Here is a 24,053-nt window from a genome sequence, read left to right as displayed (position 1 = left end):
TCAGTCAGGATGCAGAGGTCATTTGAGAGGTCACAATGCCCTTGTCTATGTCTGTGTTTTTAACATTTTTGTATGAAGGAAGGAAACAGATTTGCCTTCCTCTGTGACGAGAAAAGTGAGCATCACTATTCCTTCACGTTGATATTAGTGGTGGACTACATGCACCATGATGCAGCGCGTGCAGGACGTGGTTTATCGTTTTGGCCACTGCTTGAGGTGTTACAGCATTACACATATTCACTTACTTGAATCTAAAGCGATAGTGGACGTAGATGGTCGTGCGTTTACAGTATGAGAGGTTCCCAGACGCTATTAACAACGGGGCTCGTGTTATAAAACGTCATTATCTGAAAATACTACACGATGGCAGCACATTGTCTTTTCATTCATTCCCATCTGCTGCACTTGTTCCATTTACAGGACTGCTAAGTAACAGGCGCCATCTCCTGGTCAAAATATCATAGCACATTTGGCCACAGTAAAAGAAAAACCAAGCTGTTGTCATATCCTATTTGACTTAACTGATAATCAGAATCATCTACATAAGAAAGTGGTGGAGAGCAAGGAAAGATTTTATGCAGTATTTAAGTATTATTGCATTCTGTCTAATTCTTATTCAGTTTTGCTGTTTAACTGCCATTAATTGTGAAATTATAATGCTGAGCATCATAATTTCTTGTGACTGAAGGATTGATTAGTTTCAGTTCAGTTCTGCTTCCGAATGTATTTCTCAAGAGATTCCTTTGAACTCTGCACATTTTCATTGTTCTGTTTGTTAGAGAGATTTTCATTTGGAAGATGTACAGGCATTTACAGTTTCTCCTGTGAATTAAAGAAAATTAAAACTTCCCCAAAAATATTGTTGTTTTTCTTGTTTCATTTCTCTGTTTGTTGGTAAAGATGTTGTATATTCAACAAATGTGTAAAAAGAAAACAAGTAACTAACTAATAATTTGCAACACTGGATCAAAATAAGACCAAAGTTTGTAATATTGCATGGCAAATCATAAACCTTAATAAGAGCCTAAGAGTGCAAACAGCAGCATGTTGATAAAAAGCATGTCTCTAATCCAGAACTTTTTCAACAACAGCAATGATATATATATGTGTGTGTATATATATATATATATATATATATATACACATATATATATATATATATATAAAACAAGGCCTAAAATGGATCCCTGCAGTAACACCATTTAGACTGGGAAGTTTCTCTGTCTTTCACCATTATCCAGCAAACAGAAGTCAACCTTGGTAAAACTACTGAATGAGCAATTGTATTATGGTGTGCATTTATTCTTTAAATGACAGGGCTGAACAGTGTGTTGAATCCCTGTTTATCTGCCTGTCATCCAGGCTGTGTTCCTCTCCTTCAACAGAGCTGCATCAGCAAAAAGAAGCGAGAGGCCCAAGTTTGTTTGTGCACAGCAGAAACATTAGGACTTTGAGAAATGGGTTGGGGTTAGATTAACATCAAACAAATCAGAAGTTTAATGTATATTACACTGGCAACCAACAGCTCATTATAGGAGATTTTTCTAATGTTTCAACTATTCTGGAAAATGATTTCATAATTTTTTAGGTGTTTTATGCAAAATATTGGTCAATGATCAGTGATCCCTAAATACAGAAGGTTTCATTCAATCATTTCTGTTAGGGAGAATAAAGTCTTCTGGGACTGACTGTATGATTTTTCAAGGTGACACAGTGTGTGCCACTTCACACTGGCCATAAACCTCCATTAAGCAGTTTAAGATAAAGTCACCATTCTTTGAGTTACACTATTCACAGTTAGGACAAAGTATAGCAGAGGAAGGACCCGATAGGGACCTGTCCCATCTTGTCTTGTGGTTGTACCCTACAATTATATTCAAAAAGTAAAAACAGAATCAAACTCAATTTGCTTAATTTACACTTGATTTATTCCATTTAAAACTATGAATGGCCACTCCAGAGTCAATGATGGACTGGCCCCCCATTAACTAGGTTTCAGACAATATAACAGATGCTGGGAGACTAAAATATTATAATGTTATATGTAATATAATATTCTCTTTGCTGCAAATTGTTACATTTAAAGACGACAACTAAAAGTGTATAACAGTCATGTAAATGTTTAATATAGATCCTAAATGTAAACATAAACGTGGCACTTAGATATACTAAATATTTAAATCGATTTTTAAATATTCAAATCAGGCGAGTTGGCGGAAGTAAGCAACATTAACTTCCGGTCCGCCAAATTCAAATATGTTCCCCCTGCATATGCTCTGGTGACGCTATACTCAGTCTGTGAGGCTGTAGACGTCTCCTCGTCTCCATTCAGCCTCATTCTCGTTTAAATACTAAATGCTCCTTAGTCTATGGTTAAATGTTACACTCCAGCCATTTAGCTGAAAGCATTAGGAAGACCGTCTGAGGACATCTGCAGCGTTAAACTTCATTTCAAGGACATAACATTCGTCGGTAAGTTGGCATCCAACCTGGTAACCAACAGGGCAACAAACATGACCAGTGAGGACATTTACCGCTCGTTTAATAATGCCACAATATGTTAGTTACTAGCATTTATGCTAAGCTAATAAATCTCACCACTCATTAGCTGCTTTGTTTGCTCTTGATTTTCAAATACTGACTGGTTACCTGACTCAACCATGTCACCTAGCGAGTAACAACTTTAATTTTCGTCGTCACATATGTGTATCCTGAAGCCCTTTTAGCGGACATAAAGTTGGTACAGTTGTGTGTTTTAGTTTTCAGTATAACAGGACAAAACACAGTGAAATCAAATCAACACATGACGGCTAGCTAACAAATGGAAGCCTATCAGTCATGTAAGTTTTCGCGCTCATAATGCTCATATCTTTACATGTGCTCATACTGTAGCACTAAACACACTGTTAAATGTTTTTTTGGGCAGGTGCACATAACCGTAGTTGATCTAGCTTATATTTTATGGGAGTCAACAACTACCAATGTTGTCGGTGACCGTTTTCTCATCATTTAACTTTCTTCATCTGCAGAGGGAACGGGAAGGACTTTTGTCAGTGCTGGATCAAGGAAGGAGAGGTACGTTAAAACCACAACGCTAATAAGAATAGTATTACTATTTTATCTACTCCGCCATTTTTTCTTCCGTGGTTCTTTGGTCGCTAACTTGTTCTGCGTACTTTGAGCTACAGAAGCTATTCAAATGTCGAAATGTTCAGCTTTTTTGGGACATTACTCCTGGTGCAGATATGTGCAGTGGTTGATATATACGAATTTTTCCAAGGATTTTTAAATGAATGGGACCCTAAGGGAGTACAGATTAAACTTTCCTCAAGCCTACTTAACTCTTAAAGCTTATTGGGACATACATGCTTCCACAGGCACCATTCATGGTTGAAAATTTTCACAAGACTTTGATTTTTCCATATTGTGCTGTTCATCTCCTATAGTTTAGGAGATTTTACCCTTTAATGGTTTTAAGCTTTATGTCACATGACTAGAGTGATGAGCGGTGGAAATCTCAGTAAACACATAATAGGAATCAAAATGTTACCACATGCCTTCTGTCTTTCATAACTGAGGTTTCGTGTTTGAGGTTTAAACCTTAATTGATCGGTAACTCACAGTCGTACAGTACAGTACAAACTGTAGGCCGACTTTATCTTCAGGGTGACAATTCTTAAACGTACAATATCTCCCATTGTGTTTGGAGTGGGGAAACACGCTGAATATTCTCATGCTCAGAAAATACTAAAATCACAGCTGAAGAGCTTTATTCTTAAGTCCGTGTACCTGATGAGCGCGACAGCAAATGCAACAATAAGATAGCATCCTTTTTTTGAGCGTCAATCGCCAGAAGCGACGGCAGAAATCACGAACTTTCATTTTGAAAATGTAAATGTTCTAGTTAAATATTGTTGCCTTCCACAATGTGCCTATTAGGCTCAATTACCATTTTACTGTCTGTGTGGAGAACACTCTGAAGCTTGCATTACCAGTGGGTTTGCCACCTTTCCCACTAACCGGTCACTTAACAGCTCATCGGAACTACTTGTTCCAGGCTTGTGTGTAAACCAAATTTAATTTAATACTATAAATTTGTATGTTGATTTAAAAAATAAAGCTGTAATACACAACACCAGTGCAGCATGTTGTGTGGTTTCTGTGTAGCAGCAAAGAAAGGATACCAATCTTATGTGAACAGTAGAAACTAGAGTCTGCAAAACTGAATTTATTCATGTTGTATTCTCTCCTTAGGTTTCTGTACTTCCTGAAAGAAGTAGAGAAAGCTGGACATACCTGAAGCACATTTTCCTGCTCATCTTTAAGAACTACTGTACTGGTGAGTAAGCGAAGTTGAAAATGCTTTTGTGCCTTAGCTAAGAAAAGATGTACATCTGATGCATTCTTGAAAACAAAATCCAGGATGTTTATCTATTCACCTTGAAAGTGTAATCTTGCTACGTAATTAATTTGATGTCAATGTGCCTTAATGAGCCCTTTGATATTGCTGGAGTTGAAGTTGTTGATGCAGAAAATGTGAACAACTACCATTGTGCTTGTAGTTGTTTTTGCTTTTTTTGATTTATGATTTAGGTTTAGGATTTGCAGTTGATATTTAGACTTAGGATACAAATATACTGTCCATTATGTGGAGACATTTCTGACTTTGACACGGGCACAGAATAATGTAATCCATCTTGCAAGTTTTGTGCAGCCTGAGGGATTGGTAGGGGAGCTGAGTCGAGCTACTGCCATGAGAAGATGGTGCAGGAACTGCTGGCCAGCTGGTTGTGATGAATCTAGAATAACAAGCAGCAAACAGCTGAAAGGCAAAATGTTTGTTTGTTTTGTCTTGAGGCTTGATGCGAGCAAGCAACTGATAAGGTAGATTTACCTCCAGTTTCAGTCTATAGTTTCCAGATAACCAGATAATCCAGTGGTGTATTGGTCACTTATTACACAGAAACCAACAACAAAAACCTGTAGTCTGATGCACTGAGTTTCTGTCAAAACTGTAATATCTGTATGATTCAGTGAAGCTAATGCTCAGTGTATAAAGACACTGGAAAAGTACAAAGCATCAAAAGATCATTGTTGCCCACGATCTGTCTCGTGTCTGATTATGAGTATCTTGGAAGTCATTGCTTCTTAAAGGGGAGCTCCACATATTTCACACATATTTAGAGGTCTTGGAGAGCAATATTTCATATCTGCAAAAGTTGTTTTGTGGCTCCAGAGGGAGTTGCACAAAATCTCATAAATTGCATCAAATTATGTCACTCGAGTCTGCGTTTGTTAAAGCTGAATACTACACTGAAATTTAAAAGACAAAATCCTCTGTAGCCTGCTCCTCATCCCTGCTTGAGGCTAGATAGCTGCTGCATAACACACTTGAGTCTCTGATTCAACCACGGGCAGTTGATATGGGCACCAGGTTTTGACATGGAAGAAAATGTTTGGGATAATTGAAACAATATCTCTGATTCAGCACATTTATTTTAATCTTCTTTTTCATCATTTGTTCATCATGAGTCTAACAAGTGCAATGCTACGTTGGTGTAGCCTGCAGTTGTGGTGTAGCCTGATGGTTGTATTGTAGCCTATGATATGCATTTTAGCTCTGTGTTTTACTCACAGGTTTGTGTGTTGCCTTTATTGTCAGAGTGGTTTTGAAATTTTTGACAACACATCACATTTCTCATTACAAGAAAAGGATTGATTGGCAGGTTGAAGATTGTTATGTGAGTTCTGTATTATACAAATAAATCTATTACAACATTATAATGTTAGATATTATAACAAATCTGGTGCCAATTTGCATTCTGTAACTACTTTGCACCATGACCTGAGACAAAATGTTAACTCAGGAAAAGTCTTGTATATTTGTAGAGCAAGCCCTCCCATGCCATGTGATCATGTTGTCTCTATCCATGGTCCTGAAACAACTAGAGCAACTGGAAACCTTTATTTTCTATTTTAGACATACTTGCTGAATTACCCTACTGCTACTACTACTACTATTACGACTACTGCTACTAATAATAATAATAATAATGACAATGACAATAATAATAGCATGGATATTTTGTTTTAAAAAAAAAAAAAGATTCACATCAGTTTTACAGATAAACATACATGTGCAGCATTTTATTCTAAATATATCCTCCAAATAAGATTAAGATTTTTAGCAACACGTTTTTAATACATACTATTTGTGATTTAATTCAGTTCATAGTTTAGTCAAGAGTTCCTACCCAAAACATTATCAGAAAACATACACAGTATGGTACAATTGAAACTTGAATAATAATTATAACATGAATGATGGATTGTGTCTCGATTGAAAAACCTGGGGTTGTAATTTATTCATAGAGCTGAAAGGTACATTACTATCGTTCTCAGTACACATCTAATATATGATATTTTTCAAAGATATTTTTTGGGCTTTCAACAGAGGATAGGAAACGGGGAGAGAGGGTAATAGAGCAGTAAAGGTCCGTTCGGATCGGGAGTCGACCAGCTGCTCAGGGAGCTGAAGCCCATGTAATATGCGCCCTAACCATTCGGCTATCGGGTCGCTCCCTAATTTCTCAATGTTTAAATACAGATTGGATATAACGCCAGTGGAATAATGACATTGTCATATTCAGCCAGCTAGTTATTTATGTTTGGATATAATCCATTAGATTTCAACACTGATGTTTCATTAGGTGGCACACAGTTCTCCTAAAAATGGGTCAGGAGGAGGCGGGCTCAGACTTTGTGGATAATATTGCTTGCAGGTGTAAAGAGTTAAAAGTGACTCATGGTGCCGCTGTGCGCTAACACAACACCAGCACAGACATCTCCACCCACTGTTACTGCATTAAAACCAGTTGTAATTTCTCAGAGGAATCCCTTGTTTCCACGACTGGTTTTCATCGTGCTCGGTGTTGTCAAAATATTCGTTTATTGACTCTGTTTTGGAATAGTTTTTTTTTCTCCTGGACAGTCATCTGTACAAATCGTGGAATTTTTCTAAGGATGGGAGACAAAGGATTTTCAGCACTAGGCCCGATCGTCTGCTTCGCTTCCTTTATTGTAACGCTGCACCTCGTTCATGGAGATCTGAGTTATTCTATTCCAGAAGAAATGAAACGAGGAGCTGTTATCGGAAATGTAGCGAAGGATCTCGGTCTCGATCTGAGGACCTTATCTTCCCGAAAGGCCCGTGTTGATTTTGAAGGGACTCGTAAGCGGTACTGTGACATGAACCTGAATACCGGGGATTTGGTCACATCAGAAATAATTGACAGAGAAAGTCTTTGTGGCAAGAAACCATCATGTGTGTTCAAAGTCGATCTGGTGTTAGAAAATCCCTTAGAGCTTCATCGTGTAAGTCTTCATATTCAAGATGTAAACGACAACTCGCCAAAATTCAGAGAAAATTTGATTGAAATTGAAATATGGGAGTCAGCTGAGAAGGGTAACCGCTTCTCAATCGAGCAGGCCCATGATGCAGATATAGGTCAAAATGCTGTTCAAAGGTACAACCTACAAAAAAATGACAACTTTATTCTCGCTGTTAACAATAACAAGCTGGAACTTGTACTGGAGAACAAACTTGATCGAGAGAAACAAAAAGAACTGAATTTGCTTCTCACAGCTTTAGATGGTGGGTCTCCTCAGAGATCAGGTACCGTAGTCATACACGTCACTGTGCTGGATGCTAATGATAACGCCCCAGTGTTCAGCCAGGCCGTTTATAAAGCCAGTCTGCCTGAAAACTCTCCTCCAGATACCGTAGTGATTAAAGTTAGTGCTACTGACGCAGATGAAGGGGTGAATGGAGATGTGACATATCAGTTTGGCCATGTGTCTGATGAAGATGTAAATGTGTTTTCTATCGATCCTAAAACAGGAGAAATTAGAGTAATTGGTGTGATTGACTTTGAAGAAAGGAACTCTTTTGAAATAAGTGTGCAAGCTAAAGACGGTTTGGGGCTAACATCGTACGCCAAAGCTACAATAGACGTTACTGATATAAATGATAACGCCCCTCTTATTTACCTGAAATCACTGACTAACCCCATACCGGAGAACGTGTCACCTGGTACAGAGGTGGGCATCATTAACGTGCAGGATGAAGATTCTGAGAATAACAGACAGGTCCGCTGCTCCATTGAGCAAAATGTCCCCCTTAAATTAGTTCCTTCTATTAAAAACTATTATTCTCTGGTGACCACAGGACAACTGGACCGTGAACTAGTGTCTGATTACAACATTACAATCACAGCCACTGACGAGGGCTCTCCACCTCTGTCCTCCTCTAAAACTGTTCAGTTATCTGTAGCTGACATCAACGACAACCCACCTGTGTTTGAGGAACAGTCCTACAGCGCATATGTGACAGAAAATAACAAACCAGGCTCCACTTTATGTTCCGTTAGTGCTCGAGACCCCGACTGGAGACAAAACGGTACAGTGATTTATTCGCTGTTACCTGGTGAGGTGAACGGTGCCCCGGTGTCCTCCTATCTGTCTGTTAACGGAGACACGGGGGTGATCCACGCTGTGAGGTCGTTTGATTATGAACAGTTCAGGAGCTTTAAAGTCCACGTGATGGCCAGAGACAACGGTTCTCCTCCTCTGAGCAGCAACGTGACCGTCAGTGTCTTCATATCGGATGTGAACGACAACTCTCCTCAGATATTGTACCCCGGGCCGGAGGGCAACTCGTTCATGACCGAGCTGGTCCCCAAAGCTGCACACGGAGGCTCTCTGGTGTCCAAAGTGATAGCGGTGGACGCGGACTCCGGACAGAACGCCTGGCTGTCCTATCATATAGTCAAATCCACTGATCCGAGACTTTTCGCTATTGGTCTCCACAGCGGAGAGATCAGGACACAGCGGGACATTTCTGAATCTGACAGCATGAAACAGAATCTTATTGTGGCGGTGAAAGATAACGGACAGCCCTCTCTCTCTGCCACCTGCTCCATGTATTTACTTATTTCTGATAACTTGGCTGAGGTGCCAGAACTGAAGGACATTTCTTATGATGAGAAGAATTCCAAACTGACCTCTTATCTGATCATCGCACTGGTTTCTGTGTCCACATTTTTCCTGACTTTCATTATCATCATTCTGGGTGTGAGGTTTTGTCGCAGGAGAAAGCCCAGACTGTTGTTTGACGGAGCAGTCGCCATCCCCAGCGCTTATCTCCCTCCTAATTACGCAGATGTTGACGGCACAGGAACTTTACGCAGCACTTACAATTATGACGCCTACCTGACAACAGGTTCTAGAACCAGTGACTTTAAGTTTGTGACATCATACAATGACAACACCCTGCCTGCAGACCAGACTCTGAGGAAAAGTCCTTCAGACTTTATTGACCCCTTTGAAGACTTGGAGGAATCTGCGGAGGTAGGAGCCAATTAAATGACTTCCCACCACCAATTAGATTTTCACGTAGATCTTGATGTCTTCAGTGTCTGTTTGGTTGCAGCAATTCACGGTGTCTCTGAAATTTAAAACCTGGTGCATCGGCGTTGTAGCGAAATCCTTGGTTTGTGAGGGCGAACCTTTGTTTGTGTCAGTTATACAATATATCCCTTAACTTACATCAGGTAATATTTATGCATTTCGGACCGTTGTCCTTCATAACCATGCAGCTCATCAAAAATTATTTGTGAAACGTATTTTTCCTACTCTTGCTCTTGTTGACACATGGTTTCAATTGTTTTTAGATGTTTTTACACGTCTCTTTACTTAAAGATCAACATTTTGTTTTCTTTTACCCCTGACAGATGGTTATTCTTAACATCAAATTTTGTTGGTTTCATAGAGGACTAGGTTGTTAATTATTTGGAATTGCACAAATTCCGTATTTTTAAACTATTAGCAAATGTGATAACGGAATTTATTGAACCAGACATTGTCATGAAGAAAACATTTTTTTTTTTAAAGCAATTGTTGGACGAGATGTCATCTGGAAAGTGCAGCTGTTAGAGAAGTGGTGGAAGACATTCTTGAAAAGACTGAGTGTTCACTACAGATTCTCTGTATTCTTTACTTTCTTTTTGGTCACCTTTATTTTTATCCGAAATCAGTAATTGACATTTGACGTTGCAAATACAGCGGCTCCTCTTTCTGATTTCACCAATGGATAGATGATTAGCGTCAGGTTCAAATTTGAATTATTCTTTACTTCAGTGAAACTGTGTAACTCAGATTAGAAGACCCCATGGACAAAAGAAAGGCTTGCTTAAGTCAGTAGACTTATAAAACGTAAAGCACCTTTGTACAAGCAGTTCTGTCTTATTTAAAGGTATCTGTCCATGGTGCTGAAATTCTCCTCAGGCACAAGTGCAACCAGATATACTGTATGTTTTTCTTTTCAAGCATGTTTTCTGAATTTGAATAGACTTGATGATAGTTACTGTACTTTGTAATAACAACAACAATTATGTATAGTGATTATAAATATAGGTTACATCCATTATTCAACAGTGAGTGGTTGTTTTTGTTTAGCGAACTTGATTTTATATTTTTCAGAATTAATTATGCAGTGCCTACTTTCGGTATTTAACTTTCCTGTTAGGGTGATAAATTATGATATCACGAAAATCCAGAAATAGCCATATTAAATAAGAACTTTTTCATTTTCCCTGACCATTTTGCATTGAATTGTAACATTTTTCAACATGATGGAATTTTCTTTATAGGAACTTCACCGAATATTACCTTGATGTAGTTTACAGTCTGAAAAAAAATCTTTTGTTTTTTTACGAGTGTGAAAATGAAAAGTGACTCGTGGTGTCGCTGTTGGCTGACAGAGAATGTACACACACCACTCCACCCACTACGACTGCATATATTAGTTTGAGATTGACCAGAGAAACGGTTAAATCATCGAATATATTTAATCGTTTGTGCTGCTTTGAAGTATTGGATCCTTATTTTTTTGATACATTTAATTTGCTGCACTTAGTAAGAAGGTTGGCAGCCCCAGAACTCTTTTTTTTGTCAGGATGGGAGACAAAAGGTTTTCAGCGCTTCGTCCGATCTTCTGCTTCGCTTCCTTTATTGTATCGCTGCACCTCGTTTATGGAGATCTGAGTTATTCTGTTCCAGAAGAAATGAAACGAGGATCTGTTATTGGAAATATAGCGAAAGATCTTGGTTTTGATTTGTTGACTTTAGTTTCTCGACAGGCTCGTGTTGATTTTGAAGGAACTCGGAAAAGGTACTGTGACATGAATCTAAATACCGGGGATTTGATCGCATCGGAGAGAATTGACAGAGAAAGCCTTTGTGGCAAGAAACCTTCGTGTGTGTTCAAAGTCGATCTGGTGTTAGAAAATCCGTTAGAGCTTCATCGTGTAAGTCTTCATATTCAAGATGTAAACGACAATTCGCCAAAATTCAGAGAAAATTTGATTGAAATGGAAATAAGTGAGTCAGCTGAGAAGGGTAACCGCTTCTCAATCGAGGAGGCCCATGATGCAGATATAGGTCAAAATGCTGTTCAAAGGTACAACCTACAAAAAAATGACAACTTTATTCTCGCTGTTGACAGTAACAAGGTTGAACTCGTGTTGGAAAATAAACTTGATCGAGAAAAGCAAAAAGAGCTGAATTTGCTCCTTGCAGCTTTAGATGGTGGGTCTCCTCAGAGATCAGGTACCGTAGTCATACACGTCACTGTGCTGGATGCTAATGATAACGCCCCAGTGTTCAGCCAGGCCGTTTATAAAGCCAGTCTGCCTGAAAACTCTCCTCCAGATACCGTAGTGATTAAAGTTAGTGCTACTGACGCAGATGAAGGAGTGTATGGAGATGTGACATATCAGTTTGGCCATGTGTCTGATGAAGATGTAAATGTGTTTTCTATTGATCCTAAAACAGGAGAAATTAGAGTAACTGGTGTGATTGACTTTGAAGAAAGGAACTCTTTTGAAATGAGAGTGCAAGCTAAAGATGGTTTGGGGCTGACATCGTACGCCAAAGCTATAATAGATGTTACTGATATGAATGATAATTCTCCTGTGATATATCTGAAATCACTGACTAACCCCATACCGGAGAACGTGTCACCTGGTACAGAGGTGGGCATCATTAACGTGCAGGATGAAGATTCTGAGAATAACAGGCAGGTCCGCTGCTCCATTCAGCAAAATGTTCCTTTTAAATTAGTTCCCTCAATTAAAAACTATTATTCTCTGGTGACCACAGGACAATTGGACCGTGAACTAGTGTCTGATTACAACATTACAATCACAGCCACTGACGAGGGCTCTCCACCTCTGTCCTCCTCTAAAACTGTTCAGTTATCTGTAGCTGACATCAACGACAACCCACCTGTGTTTGAGGAACAGTCCTACAGCGCATATGTGACAGAAAATAACAAACCTGGCTCCACTTTATGTTCCGTTAGTGCTCGAGACCCTGACTGGAGACAAAACGGTACAGTGATTTATTCTCTGTTACCTGGTGAGGTGAACGGTGCCCCGGTGTCCTCCTATCTGTCTGTTAACGGAGACACGGGGGTGATCCACGCTGTGAGGTCGTTTGATTATGAACAGTTCAGGAGCTTTAAAGTCCACGTGATGGCCAGAGACAACGGTTCTCCTCCTCTGAGCAGCAACGTGACTGTCAGTGTCTTCATATCGGATGTGAACGACAACTCTCCTCAGATACTGTACCCCGGGCCGGAGGGCAACTCGTTCATGACCGAGCTGGTCCCCAAAGCTGCACACGAAGGCTCTCTGGTGTCCAAAGTGATAGCGGTGGACGCGGACTCTGGACAGAACGCCTGGCTGTCCTATCATATAGTCAAATCCACTGATCCGGGACTTTTCACTATTGGTCTCCACAGCGGAGAGATCAGGACACTGCGGGACATTTCTGAATCTGACAGCATGAAACAGAACCTTATTGTGTCAGTGAAAGATAACGGACAGCCCTCTCTCTCTGCCACCTGTTCCATGTATTTACTTATTTCTGATAACTTGGCTGAGGTGCCAGAACTGAAGGATATTTCTTATGATGAGAAGAATTCCAAACTGACCTCTTACTTGATCATCGCGCTGGTTTCTGTGTCCACCTTTTTCCTGACTTTCATTATCATCATCCTGGGTGTGAGGTTTTGTCGCAGGAGAAAGCCCAGACTGTTGTTTGACGGAGCAGTCGCCATCCCCAGCGCTTATCTCCCTCCTAATTACGCAGATGTTGACGGCACAGGAACTTTACGCAGCACTTACAATTATGACGCCTACCTGACAACAGGTTCTAGAACCAGTGACTTTAAGTTTGTGACATCATACAATGACAACACCCTGCCTGCAGACCAGACTTTGAGGAAAAGTCCATCAGACTTTGTTGACCCGTTTGAAGATTTGGATGCGTCAGTAGAGGTAGGAACCTCCCAAAGTATCTCGCTTTGTGACTTGTTCATTGAGTCTTGTAAATGCCTCTCTGAGTGCAGCATTTGCCTATGTCCCAGAAATGGAAATTAGATTATGTGGTTGTGGAAGCGAACAGTTTTCTTAAAGGAAGGTAACTTTGTTCTTATTTATTTATTAGGATTTTGTTCCTGAATAGTTTGTAAATCAAGTCATCAAAGCATCGTGTATTTTTGTCCGTGGTCCTTCAGCACCATTGGACTTCTCCTTCGATGTCTTTTTGTGAATCCCCCACCCCACCGTTTTGTCCATACATAAGTCTGTGTTCTTTTGATATGCTTGATTCTTCCATGTCTCTTCCACTGTCACAGTAATATAAATATTTTGTATGATACACTGACAAATTAGTATTAATGTGTAATTTACGTTAATGGTTTCATAAAACTCTTTGTTATTTTTATTTGGGCTATTTTGCTCTTTAATCAAGTGGATCATTTGTGACCAAGTTGTTGCATGAAACTGGTCTTCATCAGTGGAGAGCCTCGGCCACATGGAAAATACAGAGTTAAGAGTATAATAAATATCAGCAACGTGTATTGATAACTGACGCTGTCACTGACTTACTTTCTAAAAACTAGTCGTTTTGCGCAGGCTCTACATTGTAAGGTGTAAACCATGTCTGTTAGTCATTTTTGTGTGTCACAGTAAATGATACGTTGGAGTAATGGGCATTAAATGACACACGAAAACCCTGAATAATGTGAACATTACACGCGAAATGTTTTGAAAGTGGTATGGAATCTATTATGACATTATAATATTACTGTATAAATTATAACAAGTCTGGTGCCAATTTGCATTCTGCTTGACACCATGACTGAAGACAAAATGTTAAGTCAGAGGAAAAGTCTTGTATTTTTGTAGAGAAAACCCTCCAATGCCATGTGATCATGTTGTCTCTATCCATGGTCCTGAAACAACTAGAGCAACTGGAAACCTTTTTTTATATTTCAGACATACTTGCTGAATTACCTTGCTGCTACTACTACTACTATTACGACTACTACTACTAGTACTAATACAAATAATAATGTTGATAGAATTAATATTTTGTCAGAAAAATAAAGATTCACATCAGTTTTACTGATACACATACATGTGCAGCATTTTATTCTAAATATATCCTCCAAATAAGATTAAGATTTTTAGCAACACGTTTTTAACACATACTGTTTGTGATTTAATCGTGATAGTTTAGTCAAGAGTTCCTACCTATAACATTATCAGAAAACATACACAGTATGGTACAATTGAAAGATAAATAATAATAACACGAATGATGGATCGTGTCTCGATTGAATAAGATAGGGTTGTACTTCATCCATAGAGCTGAAAGGTACATTACTATCGTTCTCTATCAGTACACATGCAATTTCTGATTTTCAAAGTTTTATCTGTATCCTTTTCTAAGATTTTGTCTGCAATTAAATACAGATTGGATATAACGCCAGTGGAATAATAACATTGTCATATTCAGCCAGATAGTTATTTATGTTTGGACATAATCCATTAGATTTCAACATTTATGTTTTATTAGGTGGCACACAGTTCTCCTAAAAGTGGGTCAGGAGGAGGCGGGCTCAGACTTTGTGGATAATGTTGCTTGTGGGTGTAAAGAGTGAAAAGTGACTCATGGTGCCGCTGTGGGCTAACACAACACCAGCACAGACATCTCCACCCACTGTTACTGCATTAAAACCAGTTGTAATTTCTCAGAGGAATCCCTTGTTTCTACGACTGGTGTTCATCGTGCTCGGTGTTGTCAAAATATTCGTTTATTGACTCTGTTTTGGAATAGATTTTTTTCTCCTGGACAGTCATTTGTACAAATCGTGGAATTTTTCTAAGGATGGGAGACAAAGGATTTTCAGCACTAGGCCCGATCCTCTGCCTCGCTTCCTTTATTGTAACGCTGCACCTCGTTCATGGAGATCTGAGTTATTCTTTTCCAGAAGAGATGAAACGAGGAGCTGTTATCGGAAATGTAGCGAAGGATCTCGGTCTCGATCTGAGGACCTTATCTTCCCGAAAGGCCCGTGTTGATTTTGAGGGAACGAGTAAGCGGTACTGTGACATGAACCTGAATACCGGGGATTTGGTCACATCAGAGAGAGTTGACAGAGAAAGTCTTTGTGGCAAGAAACCCTCTTGTGTTGTGAAAGTAGATCTGGTGTTAGAAAATCCGTTAGAGCTTCATCGTGTAAGTCTTCATATTCAAGATGTAAACGACAACTCGCCAAAGTTTAAAAAAGATTTGATTGAAATGGAAATAAGTGAGTCAGCTGACAAGGGTAACCGCTTCTCAATCGAGGAGGCCCATGACGCAGATATAGGTCAAAACGCTGTTCAGAGATACAACCTACAAAAAAATGACAACTTTATTCTCGCTGTTGACAGTAACAAGGTTGAACTCGTGTTGGAGAATACACTTGATCGAGAGAAACAGAAAGAGCTGAATTTGCTTCTCACAGCTTTAGATGGTGGGTCTCCTCAGAGATCAGGTACAGTAGTCATACACGTCACTGTGCTGGATGCTAATGATAACGCCCCAGTGTTCAGCCAGGCCGTTTATAAAGCCAGTCTGCCTGAAAACTCTCCTCCAGATACCGTAGTGATTAAAGTTAGTGCTACTGACGCAGATGAAGGGGTGAATGGAGATGTAATCTATGACTTTGGTCACCTCTCTGATGAAGATGTAAATGTATTTTCTATTGATCCAAAAACAGGAGAAATTAGAGTAAGTGGTGTGATTGACTTTGAGGAAAGAAGCTCTTTTGAAATGAGAGTTGAGGCTAAAGACGGTTTGGGGCTAACCTCGTACGCCAAAGTTATAATAGATGTTTCTGATATAAATGACAATGCTCCTGTGATATATCTGAAATCACTGACTAACCCCATACCTGAGAACGTGTCACCTGGTACAGAGGTGGGCATCATTAACGTGCAGGACAGAGACTCTGAGACAAACAGACAGGTCCGTTGCTCCATTCAGCAAAATGTCCCTTTTAAATTACTTCCCTCAATTAAAAACTATTATTCTCTGGTGACCACAGGACAATTGGACCGTGAACTAGTGTCTGATTACAACATTACAATCACAGCCACTGACGAGGGCTCTCCACCTCTGTCCTCCTCTAAAACTGTTCAGTTATCTGTAGCTGACGTCAACGACAACCCACCTGTGTTTGAGGAACAGTCCTACAGCGCATATGTGACAGAAAATAACAAACCTGGATCCACTTTATGTTCCGTTAGTGCTCGAGACCCCGACTGGAGACAAAACGGTACAGTGATTTATTCTCTGTTACCTGGTGAGGTGAACGGTGCCCCGGTGTCCTCCTGTCTGTCTGTTAACGGAGACACGGGGGTGATCCACGCTGTGAGGTCGTTTGATTATGAACAGTTCAGGAGCTTTAAAGTCCACGTGATGGCCAGAGACAACGGTTCTCCTCCTCTGAGCAGCAACGTGACCGTCAGTGTCTTCATATCGGATGTGAACGACAACTCTCCTCAGATACTGTACCCCGGTCCGGAGGGCAACTCGTTCATGACCGAGCTTGTCCCCAAAGCTGCACACGGAGGCTCTCTGGTGTCCAAAGTGATAGCGGTGGACGCGGACTCCGGACAGAACGCCTGGCTGTCCTATCATATAGTCAAATCGAGTGATCCCGGACTTTTCACTATTGGTCTCCACAGCGGAGAGATCAGGACACAGCGGGACATTTCTGAATCTGACAGCATGAAACAGAACCTTATTGTGTCAGTGAAAGATAACGGACAGCCCTCTCTCTCTGCCACCTGCTCCATGTATTTACTTATTTCTGATAACTTGGCTGAGGTGCCAGAACTGAAGGATATTTCTTATGATGAGAAGAATTCCAAACTGACCTCTTATCTGATCATCGCGCTGGTATCTGTCTCCACATTTTTCCTGACTTTCATTATCATCATCCTGGGTGTGAGGTTTTGTCGCAGGAGAAAGCCCAGACTGTTGTTTGACGGAGCAGTCGCCATCCCCAGCGCTTATCTCCCTCCTAATTACGCAGATGTTGACGGCACAGGAACTTTACGCAGCACTTACAATTATGACGCCTACCTGACAACAGATTCTAGAACCAGTGACTTTAAGTTTGTGACATCATACAATGACAACACACTGCCTGCTGACCAGACTCTGGGGAAAAGTCCATCAGACTTTGCTGACCCGTTTGAAGATTTGGGTGCGTCTGTAGAGGTAGGAACCGACCAAAGTATTGTACTGTTCAGGACTGATGGATGTTTCGCGATGTTGTGGAGCTGCTTTTCTCTCTGCTTGCGGCTGTCTGTGTGTTTCCTACAGTGGTGTAGGATTATTTAAGAGAAATATGGGCTCAATGAACTGAATATTTGCCATTGGTTTTCAATTCCTACGTTATAAACCATTTCAGCAATAACATATTTCACCCATAGTCCTCCATTATTTCTGAACTCGTTCTTTGTGCTCTGTTTGTGAAACGGATTTTTTTTGTTCCTCCCTTGCATTTTTCGCTCTTTTAAACGTGGTTGTCAACGGGAGTTTCGTGGATTTTGTTGTTTTGCCTCATCTAACAAAGATAAACATTAAGTATGACTTCTGACTAATAACATTCGTCGGTTACCGAAACATATTAGTTATTGACTGTCTGTGGAATTAATCCGCTATTTAATAAACTAAAACATATACGCTACCAGTGACTTTTTTCAGTATGCTGCTTTTCATCAGAAACCGCTGGCTTTAAAGACTACTTAAGAATTCCTCTGATATTTCAGTAGGACCTCCCAGTCCTTGCTGTACAAAGATTTGTTTTCACGACTGTCCACACAACTAACATCTGCGTTCTTAGAATCAGTCATATTTGTCCTTTTCTTAAAAGGTCTGGCTTCCAAATTAGTCTGAACACTGGCCTAGGTCAGATGATCAATATAAAATGTATTCTCTGTAGTTGTCAGCGCTGCCAAATCTCAATGTATCTGTCCATGGTGCTGAAACAGTCCTCAAGTGTTCAGATAGAAGAGCAAGTAGAGATGGCTGTTCTCCCGCTTCATCCAGGCTCTCAGATTTTGAATACACATAATCACTACTACTGTTGCTACTACAAACAATAGTAACGGTAAGAAATATCAGTGGGTAATGACTTTGTTGAATTTTTAAAATTCACCTGACTATCTCAGCCTACTGTCCTGATATTGAGTAGTTTGGTATTGCAGTGTGTGGTATATTAGATGGTGATGATGTGTAGATGATGAAGAGATCTCCGCTGACACTGTCTTGCTTGTATATAGAAGTTTATTACAAAGAAGTCCATCATCAAAACAAGCACTATAGTGGCCTATGAGAGGATCCGAGCCAATGTGGATCTCTCACCCTAACAGCTCTAAATATCAGTACATATATATATGTTAGTTGTCTTTATGATTTATAGCGAGACATCGGGATCTCACTCATATCCTAAATTTTCCCAGAAACAGAGAGGAAGGAAGGGAAGGAGGCCCCTCTCCCTAACTCTTACAGATTTACGTTCACTACTATTAACCTAAATACGAACCCTCAAAAATAGAAAAACATACATGGGAAACACTTGTGTTCAGAGACTTCAAGAGAATAAAAACCATATATGAAACTTCAGACACTACAAGTGTTTTTTTATGGTGTTGGTACATGTTGGTGATGCACTCCAATGTTTGCCCACCTTCCCTTCATGAGAATTAAAAGTCAAATGTTTTCACTTTTGTCAGAATACAATATACACAATTTTTGACAAACCTAAGGCAACAACTGAAGCAAAAGTAATGTATTTTTGGTGTTGTTAGGGCCCTTGAGAGCACCAACCAATGCCACTGAGCTCAGATATGTAGTAGGGTGAACAAGACTGGAGATCACTGATGTGGAGCCATTTACAATGAATGGATAACCTATTTGTTAGAAGTAAATGAATTAGGTTTTATCCCACAGTGTTTTGTACACTGATATATGTAAATGCTGAATTCTTTAGTCAGTCGTGGTCGACTGTATTTGCCAAGTGTGCTAAACCGCTTGTTTCTGTCGTGCAGTGTCCATCGTTCGATATCTTGTAATTCAGATCTGATTACAAACTTCCCGCTGATAATATGATGATGTTTTCTGCGTGTGTGGATAGCATACTTGAGGTTAAGTGGCATCAGCAAAATCATAAAAAGTCACATTCAGTCAGGTTTTGGCATTTTTCTTTTAGCATGAAGAGATAGTTTTTAAAGAATATTTCATTATATCAGCATGAAGATAAAAACTGACTCATGGTGTCGCTGTTGACCGACAGAAAATTAAACTCTCAGCACTCCACCCACTACGACTGCATGGATATCAGTAGTAATTTTCCAGCGAACCAGCTCCATCTTCCAGTATATTTTATCGCGTTTTATCGTTGCATTAGGTACTGGAATATTGAATCTTCTCCGATATTTTTTATGTTTTTATCTGGACACAAAGTTGTACAAGCTGAGGACGTTTTTGTGTCAGGATGGGAGACAAAGGATTTTCAGCGCTTCGTCTGTTGTTTTGCTTCGCTTCCTTTATTGTAACGCTGCATCTCGTTAATGGAGATTTGAGTTATTCTATTCCAGAAGAAATTAAACGAGGAGATGCTATTGGAAATATAGCAAAGGATCTCGGTCTTGATCTGAGGACCTTGTCTTCTCGAAAGGCCCGTGTTGATTTTGATGGAACGAGTAAGCAGTACTGTGACATGAATCTGAATACCGGGGATTTGATCGCATCGGAGAGAATTGACAGAGAAAGTCTTTGTGGCAAGAAACCATCATGTGTGTTAAAAGTAGATCTGGTGTTAGAAAATCCGCTTGAGCTTCATCGTGTAAGTCTTCATATTCATGATGTAAATGACAACTCGCCAAAGTTCAAAAAAGATTTGATTGAAATGGAAGTATGGGAGTCAGCTGAGAAGGGGAACCGTTTTTCAATCGAGCAGGCCCATGATGCAGATATAGGTCAAAATGCAGTTCAGAGATACAACCTACAAAAAAATGACAATTTCATTCTTGCTGTTGACAGTAACAAGGTTGAACTCGTGTTGGCGAATAAACTTGATCGAGAGAAACAAAAAGAGCTGAATTTGCTTCTCACAGCTTTAGATGGTGGGTCTCCTCAGAGATCAGGTACAGTAGTCATACACGTCACTGTGCTGGATGCTAATGATAACGCCCCAGTGTTTAGCCAGGCCGTTTATAAAGCCAGTCTGCCTGAAAACTCTGCTCCAGATACCATAGTGATTAAAGTTAGTGCTACTGACACAGATGAAGGAGTGAATGGAGATGTAACATATGACTTTGGCCATGTGTCTGATGAAGATGTGAATGTATTTTCTATTGATCCAAAAACGGGAGAAATTAGAGTAAGTGGTGTGATTGACTTTGAGGAAAGAAGCTTTTTTGAAATGGTAGTTGAAGCTAAAGATGGTTTAGGCCTAACCTCGTACGCCAAAGTGCTAATAGATGTTTCTGATATAAATGACAATGCTCCAGTGATACATCTGAAATCACTGACTAATCCCATACCTGAGAACGTGTCACCTGGTACAGAGGTGGGCATCATTAACGTGCAGGACAGAGACTCTGAGACAAACGGACAGGTCCGCTGCTCCATTCAGCAAAATGTCCCTTTTAAATTAGTTCCCTCCATTAAAAGCTACTTTACTCTGGTGACCACAGGGCAACTGGACCGTGAACTAGTGTCTGATTACAACATTACAATCACAGCCACTGACGAGGGCTCTCCACCTCTGTCCTCCTCTAAAACTGTTCAGTTATCTGTAGCTGACATCAACGACAACCCACCTGTGTTTGAGGAACAGTCCTACAGCGCATATGTGACAGAAAATAACAAACCTGGCTCCACTTTATGTTCCGTTAGTGCTCGAGACCCCGACTGGAGACAAAACGGTACAGTGATTTATTCTCTGTTACCTGGTGAGGTGAACGGTGCCCCGGTGTCCTCCTATCTGTCTGTTAACGGAGACACGGGGGTGATCCACGCTGTGAGGTCGTTTGATTATGAACAGTTCAGGAGCTTTAAAGTCCACGTGATGGCCAGAGACAACGGTTCTCCTCCTCTGAGCAGCAACGTGACCGTCAGTGTCTTCATATCGGATGTGAACGACAACTCTCCTCAGATACTGTACCCCGGGCCGGAGGGCAACTCGTTCATGACCGAGCTGGTCCCCAAAGCTGCACACGGAGGCTCTCTGGTGTCCAAAGTGATAGCGGTGGACGCGGACTCCGGACAGAACGCCTGGCTGTCCTATCATATAGTCAAATCGAGTGATCCCGGACTTTTCACTATTGGTCTCCACAGCGGAGAGATCAGGACACAGCGGGACATTTCTGAATCTGACAGCATGAAACAGAGCCTTATTGTGTCAGTGAAAGATAACGGACAGCCCTCTCTCTCTGCCACCTGTTCCATGTATTTACTTATTTCTGATAACTTGGCTGAGGTGCCAGAACTGAAGGACATTTCTTATGATGAGAAGAATTCCAAACTGACCTCTTACCTGATCATCGCACTGGTTTCTGTGTCTACATTTTTCCTCACCTTCATTATCATCATCCTGGGTGTGAGGTTTTGTCGCAGGAGAAAGCCCAGACTGTTGTTTGACGGAGCAGTCGCCATCCCCAGCGCTTATCTCCCTCCTAATTACGCAGATGTTGACGGCACAGGAACTTTACGCAGCACTTACAATTATGACGCCTACCTGACAACAGGTTCTAGAACCAGTGACTTTAAGTTTGTGACATCATACAATGACAACACACTGCCTGCAGACCAGACTCTGAGGAAAAGTCCTTCGGACTTTGTTGACCCGTTTGAAGATTTGGATGCGTCAGTAGAGGTAGGAACCGACCAAAGTATTGCACCCGTCAAGACTGATGCCTGTTTGGCGTTTTTGCTGAATTGCTTTTCCGTTTGTTTGCGGCTGTATTTGTGTTTTCTACAATGGTTTGTTTGTCATTACCCACATTATAATCCTTTTCAGCAGCCTTTTCCATTACTTCTGCACTCATTCTTTGTGCTGTTCGTGAAACTGTTTTTTTCTCGCATTTTTAGCTCCATTAAACGTGGTTTTCAGCGGTAGTTTGGTGGATTTTGTAGTTTTGTCTCATCCAACAAAGATAAACATTAAAACTCCTGACAAATGACGTTCCTCGGTTACGGAAACATATTGGTCATTGGCTGTCTATGGAATTAATTCGCTCTTTGATAAAGTAAAACTTTCGCAACCAGTAACTTTTTTTCAGTAGGTTTCTTTCCATTAGAAACCCTTGGCCTTAAAGACTACTTAAAAATTCCTCCAATATTTCAATAGGATAGTGCCCTGATGATTGGCGATTTTTCTTCCCAGTCTTCGCTGTTCAAAGATAGTTTTTTTTTCTTTCAATAGCACGTGTCACAATTTGTCACTTACTAAGAAGGGTTAAGTAAAAACATAGCTCATAGTCACGAGTGTGCACACGACTAACATCTGCGTTCTTAGAATCAGTTATGTTTTCCCTTTTCTTAAAAGGTCTGGCTTACAAAAGTAGAGTCTGAACACTGGCTTAGGTCAGATGATCAATATAAAATGTATTTTCTTGGTGTGTCCAGCACTGCCAAATCTCAACGTATCTGTCCATGGTGCTGAAACAGTCCTCAAGTGTTCAGAAAGAAGAGCAAGTAGAGATGGCTGTTCTTACCATTCGTCCAGGCTGTTAGATTTTGAATGGACATAATCACTACTACTGGTGGTACTACAAATAATAATAACCATAATGAATATCCATAGTTAATGACTTTGTTGAATTGTTTAAAGTTTCCTGACTGTCTCAGCCCACGGTCCTGATATTGAGTAGTTCGGTTTTGCTGTGTGATTTTACGGTGTTGGGACATGTTAGTGTTGTACTCCAATGTTTGTCCACCTTCACTTCATGAGGATAAACAGGGAAATATTTTTATTTTTCTTTGCATGCAATATACAAAAATTTTTGACAAACCTAAGGCAACAACTGAAGCAAAAGTAATGTATTTTTTGGTGTTGTCAGGGCCCTTGAGAGCAGCAACCAGTGCCACTGAGCTCAGATATGTAGTGGGGTGATCACGAATAGAGATCACTGATGTTGAGCCATTTACAATGAATAGGTAACCTATGTGTTAGAAGTAAATGAATGAGGTTTTGCCACACAGTGTAAGTGTATTAACATATTTTTGTACACTGATATATGTAAAAGTTAAATTCTTTAGTCAGTCATGGTCGGATGTCTTTGCCAAGTGTGCTAAACCGCTTGTTTCTGTCGTGCAGTGTCCATCGTTCGATATCTTGTAATTCAGATCTGATTACAATCTTCCCGCTGAAGATATGATGATGCTTTCTGCGTGTATGGATTGCATACTTGTTACGTGGCATCAGCAAGATCATAAAAAAGTCACATTCAATCAGGTTTTGGCATTTTTCTTTTAGCATGAAGAGATAGTTGGTAAAGAATCTTTCATTATTTCAGCGTGAAGATAAAAACTGACTCATGGTGTCGCTGTTGACCGACAGAAAATAAACTCTCAGTACT

The 24,053-nt window shown here is 40.3% G+C and overlaps 2 protein-coding genes across 3 annotated transcripts in view; both read left to right on the top strand.

Moving 5' to 3' along the window:
* Positions 1 to 6,903: 6,903 nt before the first annotated feature.
* Positions 6,904 to 24,053, top strand: part of LOC108894499 (protocadherin gamma-A11-like) — a 45,823-nt gene continuing 28,673 nt past the window's right edge. Inside the window, exons 1-2 of one of the 2 annotated variants that reach the window (XM_018693169.2) lie at positions 6,904 to 9,012; positions 13,005 to 13,272. In XM_018693169.2, the coding sequence (XP_018548685.2) occupies positions 7,024 to 9,012; positions 13,005 to 13,272 (2,257 nt within the window). In that variant the 5' untranslated portion in view covers positions 6,904 to 7,023. Of the gene's footprint in view, positions 9,013 to 13,004; positions 13,273 to 19,844; positions 22,221 to 24,053 lie in introns of those variants that run through there. The other variant, XM_051068236.1, reaches the window with a different exon arrangement.
* Positions 15,178 to 17,795, top strand: LOC108894500 (protocadherin gamma-A11-like). The gene is made up of 2 exons (XM_018693167.2): positions 15,178 to 17,698; positions 17,788 to 17,795. The coding sequence occupies exons 1-2, from the start codon at positions 15,298 to 15,300 to the stop codon at positions 17,793 to 17,795; spliced, it is 2,409 nt and encodes an 802-aa protein (XP_018548683.1). The 5' UTR covers positions 15,178 to 15,297.

This window comes from Lates calcarifer, unplaced genomic scaffold (genome assembly GCF_001640805.2).
Source record: "Lates calcarifer isolate ASB-BC8 unplaced genomic scaffold, TLL_Latcal_v3 _unitig_358_quiver_876, whole genome shotgun sequence".
Lineage (NCBI taxonomy): Eukaryota > Metazoa > Chordata > Actinopteri > Centropomidae > Lates > Lates calcarifer.
Note: the sequence above shows the minus strand (reverse complement) of the source record. Positions and strands in the feature narration are given on the sequence as shown.

Bases quoted from the DNA above. Each gene is read 5' to 3' on its own strand.
- LOC108894500 (XM_018693167.2), top strand. From the start codon at position 15,298: ATGGGAGACAAAGGATTTTCAGCACTAGGCCCGATCCTCTGCCTCGCT.